This window comes from Austrofundulus limnaeus, unplaced genomic scaffold (genome assembly GCF_001266775.1).
Source record: "Austrofundulus limnaeus strain Quisiro unplaced genomic scaffold, Austrofundulus_limnaeus-1.0 Scaffold5, whole genome shotgun sequence".
Taxonomy (NCBI): Eukaryota; Metazoa; Chordata; class Actinopteri; order Cyprinodontiformes; family Rivulidae; genus Austrofundulus; species Austrofundulus limnaeus.
This window is the reverse complement of record NW_013952407.1, coordinates 4,776,533-4,783,273: the sequence shown is the minus strand read 5'-3', so window position 1 is coordinate 4,783,273 and position 6,741 is coordinate 4,776,533. Positions and strand designations below refer to the sequence as shown.

Sequence of the window (6,741 nt, the reverse complement as noted above, 5' to 3'; positions counted from 1 at the left end):
CCTTCAGGGTGGATATAGCTCGCTCACACCGAGGACCTATCCACGTCATCATTTACCCAGAATGCTTTGCGTGTAAATAAAATGGCTCCGTCCGTGTTAAAATATATTTAAAAAAATTTACTAAACTAAACAGCCTACAGTATTTTTACAGTTAAATTAAATGTTTATCAAATAAAGTTTAATGTTACAACTAATCGTGGATCCCTTTAAAACAACGATCAAAAGTTTAGGAAAAATCAGGAAGATATAAGTGAGTTAAAATTGAGGATATTTAAAGGTACTCATTTGCAAACTATAAAATCAAGTATTAAAAAAGCAAAACTATAATAAATAGGGCAGTTTAACATTGCTTACTGCAATAGTTTTTTCAAACATTGATAACTCTGAAATGTTCGTGTGCATTCAGTGTAAACAAAACACCGTGTTTTTGTTTTTTCCCCCGTAGCTCTTCCTTAGACCTCATGATTTTCAGTTGATTTGGCTTTCTGTAGGTAAACAAGCACACGATCATCCGTATGAGAAAAGGATGAAGTGGGCATTTCGTTTCCTGACAGGCCTTAACAACTTTACACAGTCTACCTTTAAAAACTTGTGGTTTGAACTGAAATATTTGGAAGTGGTTCTGGCAAGAAGAAGTCAAATTCCTTCAGCAATCAGAACAAAATCCTCAAAGTAGCACTGAGTTTGTTTGTTTGTTTGTTTGTTTGTTTGTTTGTTTGTTTAAATTTTGAGCTGAATAGAAGAAAACTTCCTGGTTATGTTTCATTTCTTTCCTCTCCACATCAGCACTGAAGCACGGGTCAGTGAAAGGACATTCACTTTCTGAGGAGAAACTCCAGAGTTGCAGTAATTCAGAAAGTTAACACGGGAAAACACCCGTCGAGAGTGGAATTTGCTGACCCTAATTAAATGTTCTTCTCAGCTGTGTGACTTTTATATGAACACGCGCTGTTAGGGGTCCCTTTTTTGCAGCCCTTATCGAGATGAAATCGATTTTTAAAAAAAAGACAAAACTGTCTTTTGTGCTGAATCACTTCAACACGACATTCATGCACCTCAGCAAACTGAGATGTGACACGGGGAGGGGAGGGGTGATTTTATTTAGCCCGCTTAGAGGTTAGACTTTGATCCCACACGACAATATTTGCAAGCTGACCTTAAAAGGTGTGTGGGAAGTCCTGATGCTATCTGCGAGAGGCTCGGCGACAACAATAAGGGGGGAAGAAAATTACAAACTGGGTTGTGCAATTCTGCTGCTGTCATGACTGCTTGTTCCTGTTTTACTTTTACTTTTCTTGTCAAACTGAATACAGGTTTGAAATAAAATGCTCCTCGAGTCGTCGGTTCAACAGTCAGGATTTTCCCTACAAAGCAGCCGGGGCGTGTTAGACGTTGTAAATGAAAGCTTTTGAACAGTTGAAAGGAGGAAGTGTTGGGAGGTTTGGTTAGGACACCTGCTTTGAGCAACCAGAGGCCAGACACATGATAACTTCCCCCTAACTCTTCCATCTAACAGAGAGAGGAGAAAAAAAAAAGGCACACTTATTCACACACTCCTCTTCCTCTCGTATCGAACCACAGAGTTTAATGAGAGAGAGTTTTTAGAGAAGCAAAAAAAAAACCCTCTGTGGGTTCTTCTTTTCTTAACTGCGCATGACTTGTCRTGTGAGCGGATGGTAAATGTCACATGTAAAAACATAAGTCTTTAATCCTGTTTTTTTTCTTCCTTTTTTTTACAGAGTGTTTATTTTTGTTTTGAGTGGTGCTTTCTGGGAAAAAAAAACCCAAGACAACTGGATTATGACAATGGAGATAAACAGCAAAGCCCTGAAGGTAAAAATTTATTCTGTAGCTTTGGATTATTACCAAAGGAAACTTTGACAAAAATAATTTCAAACATTTATTTCAACATAAAGTTAATCTTCTTATTTTGTTGCCTATAGTAAAAAACAAAACTTTACTCTGAAATCTGAAGCTTTAACTGCTGAACCAGAAATATGCTGGTATGGCCGACCACAGCACAGTTTATGCTAATGAGGCTAGAATGTGTGCAGCCATCTTGGTAGGTGCTACATGGCATCCTTAGACGAACTCAGCCAAGAATAGGGCTGTGTATTGGGAAGAATTTGGTGATACGATACATATCATGACAGAGGGGTCACGATACGATATATCCCGATATACTGTATATACTGTAAGCAAGGCGATATATTGTGATATATTGCGATTTTTTTTTTTGGTCCAAAAATTCTGTTAAATAAAAACCTCTTACTGGAAAAAAAAGAAAAAACAAAATTCATTGTCTCATAAAATTCTATTACATAGACATGCGCCAGCTTTCTGTAARGTGAAAGCTGACTAAAGTTGGAAAAAAGAGAGCACAAGACACTTATTTTAGCTTAAAATACAGTCATTCTGATAAATAAGTAACTGTTGAGGTAAGGCAGAGAGTGTCGGTCTTTTCCGCTCAGATTCAGCTATCGGAGCATGAAGCTAATGTTTACTCACAATGCTAATGCGACCCTTACTCTCTGGCTCTCAAGAGGTAGAGGAGCCAAATGGCTGGCTCACTGCTGCCAACTAGTGGTCAGAGGCTGAACTACAACATAAAAATGAACGGCTGGCAGGAAAGTTAACATTTTAAACCTTAATTAAAAATCGATACAGGGCTTTAGAATATCAATACAGTATCGGGAAATGAAATATCGCGATATTTCAGTGTATCGATATTTTCTTACACCCCTAGCCAAGAAGCCAAATGTTTTGCCACTAATTGTTACAACTATCAGAACCTGAACTTCAAACAACATGACATGACATTTATCTTATTTTTTATTTATTTATTTATTTAGAAATACTAATCACACACACTATGTTAAACCAGGAGTCCTCTCTCTCCAGACTAGCCTGCAATAACTACTGTAAAGCAGCAAACCGAGGGTCGACGTTGACCAGCTAACAGAAAATATAATCAGTTTTAAAGATTTATTGTCTTAACTACCACTGGAAAAGCTAAACAAAAGGAAGTAAGGACAAGATATTTACAGAATACAGAGAAAAAAAATACATTATTTACATTGAAGTAGGTGAAAATAACTACAGACAGTAGACTTGTAAAGTACTCTATTACACAGAGTGCAGTTTTTTGTACTAGCCTGACTAACTGCAATTGGCTCTTCAATTTTCACAAAATGCACTATATGTTTTATTATGATTTAAACAAGGCTTTTTCTTTCTGACGACTCAGCATACAGGAAGCATAAGGTGTTAACAGAGTGTGGGTTCCTCCTGTAGCACAGAGTGATACACTTAGCAGCAAACAAGATGGCGGCCGCAAACCCTGCTTTAGCATCCTCAGTGCTCATTCCAGTTTATCTCTGTTTCATTGGTCCTACCCATTATGTTCATTATAAGTGTTTTATATCATTTATAGTATTTTGTGTAGCTTTAAAACAATTATAGTTTGAAAATAGGGAGTTTTAATTTGAGGTTGTAAGGTAATGAAGTCGAACGATTAGCAAAAACAAGTGTGTTTTGCAGCCTGCATTTGTTTAGCTCATTCCTGTCTGTCCGCCTCTCCTCCAGGTGAAGCAGGAATGTGGCGAGAACGTCCCCATCCTCTCCGACAGCGAGCTCATGTCCCTGTCGGTGCGGGAGCTGAACCTCCACCTGCGCGGCCTCTCCCGGGAGGACATCCAGAAGCTGAAGCAGCGCCGCCGCACCCTGAAGAACCGCGGCTACGCGGCTAGCTGCCGGGTCAAGCGCGTGTCGCAGCGAGAGGCCCTGGAGCAGCAGAAAATGGAGCTGCAGAGGGAGGTGGACCGGCTCGGGGCCGAGAACGCCGGCATGAGGAAGGAGCTGGAGGGTCTCGGAGCGCGTCTGGCCGCCCTGCAGAGGTTCGCCCGGGGCCTGGAAGCGGGCGGGGGCAGCCTGCTGGCCACGGCCCCACGCCTCAACACCGCCTCCGTCATCACCATCGTGAAGAGTCCGTCCCAAAGTCAGACGCAGAAAGAACAGGACCCGTCTTAGAAGAGCTGCTAGACCCAGAGCAGGAGAGGTGGGGGGTGTTTATAGTAACAGTCTGTAAAGCAAATWCATGTAGAAATGGTTATGCTACACACACACACACACATACACACACAGAAAACATAAAGGCAAGACAACAGGAAGACTAAATAAGTAGGAAAATACTAAACTTATTGTCTGCATTGTGCCTTTTTCACATTACGATATGCAGAAGTAACTCCTTTCACTGCAGCAAGGCCTACAAGGTTGCCCAGAAACAATAGTTTCCTTTAGTTTCTCTTTAAAAGGACTAAGAGCAGGTGAGAAGTCATCCAGGACAGGTGGACGTGCCCCCCCCCCACCCCCACCCCTCACTCGTGCAGTTTAGAGTTGACGATTTCAGAAAGACGCAGGCTTCATGGGAAGCAGGCGTGGAGCCCCGATGCTGCGTCAGGACACACCAGCCCCTCTTCACCGAGCCGCAGCTGGACTCTGACTCAAGCCAGACTGGATCCCAGAGTTACTGTACGTCTTTAGCTGCCACGTTGGTGCAGGCACACTGCGCTGCCAACGGGCTCCAGGGGGGGCCACTTCCTGTTTCTGATGATGACACCAACAGCAGGGGGACGTTGGCGCCTTCTTCCAGACCGTCTTCATTTTTTATTATCTTTTTTTTATGCTGTTGTCATCTGAAATGATTTGCTGCGTCTCCAAGATCCCCAGCCTTTCATTTAGTCATTAGGGTAATAATTATTTCTCTTTTCTAAATTCCTTTGATGCTTCTGAGGCAACAGAGAGAGAGAGAGAGAGCGCGAGAGCCAGGAAACGGCACCTGCTACAGTTTAAAGGGTCCACCCCTCCACATGGTCATGGTTGTGCTGTCAGCGCAGTGCCTTAAGCTACAAAAACCTAAAAGGGAAAAGCAGAACATAACGGCTCCACCTGTCGTCACGCATCACTTTTCCTTACCATGGTTTTTCCAGGGGCTCTGACCTCACGCCGCTCGCATTTCCTCACTGCGCAGTAACCTCGGTACAGTCTGCTGCTGCTTCTGATCCTACGTATCCGTCAGACTTCCACCAAAAGCAGAGTTTCTTTCTGGCAGGAATTTCCTGCAAAGACAACAACAACAAAAAAAAAAATACCGATAATCCTCTGAATACATTCCTGTTTTGTGTTATTTGTAATGTTCAAATGTGCTGCAGAGAGACGAAAATGTTGAGTGACATTTATAAGAGATCTATATAAATATTCTATATTTTATTTGTATTTAAAGGTAGACATGCTAACGAGTGCTGTGATGTTCGACACATTTTTTTGTGTGTGTGTGTGTGTGTGTGTGTGTGTGTGTTTTTCCAGAAGTACTTATGACTAGTCGGAGGATATTCTCACGTCTAATTATCGTGTTGTGTTGCGGACAAAGATTACAAAATGCTAATTATTAAGTCAGTGGCTGTATTGATGTGTGATTATTTGTGTGTTTGTGAGTACTTTTTTAAATTTTTTTTGCCATATTTGTACTAGCTCGTCACAACGGATTCTTGGGAGGGACACTTATTTTTCTACGACTATTTGTTGTTTAAAAAAAAACAAAACGTTTGAATTAGCAGAAAGGGAAAGGGGGAAGTGAAAGAGGGACGAGGCGGAGGGACTGCTGGTTGATGAGGGGAAAAGGAAGTAGACAGGAAGGCGACGTTTGATACACTTGAAGACCTTTCGGGATGTTGGTCCTTGTCAGCGCAGCGCATTTAGGCCACAGACTAGTGCTAGCAATATGTATATGAGTACAGACTGTAACGCAATAAAGTTGACTAGAAGAGGCAGATGTTTAGCGATTATATGAGCGTTGTTGTGGCAAAAGCATTTATTCTCTATATCGTGTCACGTTTGTCAAAATTGTGCTGGATGTTTTGTAATCCCTGCAAAACAAATATGGTCTTTGTATTTATTACCTGTATTTTTTCTACTGTGGAAAATTTAAGTACATTGTCTATTTTATATAATAATTATAATAAATGTTGTACATATTGTACATAAAACGGTGTTTGTGTTGATTGGGTGGGAGCAGCAGGTGTTTCAGGCGGGGTCAAAGGTTCAACTCTGAGGATGAATCAGCTTTTCTACACTTTATTCTTTTTTAGACTTTAAAGGCAAATGTGCATTAGTTCAATTAGTGCGCTTAATGAGCATAACTACAGATAAACCATTTATAAATCTATTGGCAAACACTGGAATATTAACCCCAAAAGAGATGCTTTAAGATATGTAATGTGGTCCCAACCATAACTTTATTAACCAGTTTAGTTTATAAAGTTTATTAATTTCCTTAAAAACAATTCTATCTACAATAAAAATACAAATCATAAATGAAAGGCAGCAGAAGAAAAAAATCTTATATCTGCCCCTTTTCTCGAATAAATAAATTCAAACAAAATAGTCTTCAAATAACAAAAACAAAACAAACAAAGAAAAGCAATAAAAGGTTTCTTAAGGTATGCATATCACCCACCACTGTTCGACTCCAGTGTTTTAGCTGAAATGATCTAAATATGCTGAGAAATGACGGTGTTTAAACCACTTTGGTCTCATCATGTAACTTTAGCTGTCTTTTTGACCTCTATAGCTGAAAGCTAATAGGCTGGTGGTGTACTGACTGAATTCAGCTGAAAGCTAAAAAGGTCGAAAACATTACATTTTTAAGACATACCATTCCAATGGTTTAAATGACTTTAAGAC

The 6,741-nt window shown here is 40.5% G+C and overlaps 1 protein-coding gene across 1 annotated transcript in view; it reads left to right on the top strand.

Moving 5' to 3' along the window:
• The window catches only part of maff (v-maf avian musculoaponeurotic fibrosarcoma oncogene homolog F), an 8,626-nt gene extending 2,582 nt beyond the window's left edge, over positions 1–6,044 (top strand). The window contains exons 2-3 of the mRNA XM_014028251.1: positions 1,740–1,833; positions 3,586–6,044. Of these exons, the coding sequence (XP_013883705.1) occupies positions 1,740–1,833; positions 3,586–4,029 (538 nt within the window). The 3' untranslated portion in view covers positions 4,030–6,044. The remainder of the gene's footprint in view (positions 1–1,739; positions 1,834–3,585) is intronic.
• The last annotated feature ends 697 nt before the right edge of the window (positions 6,045–6,741 follow it).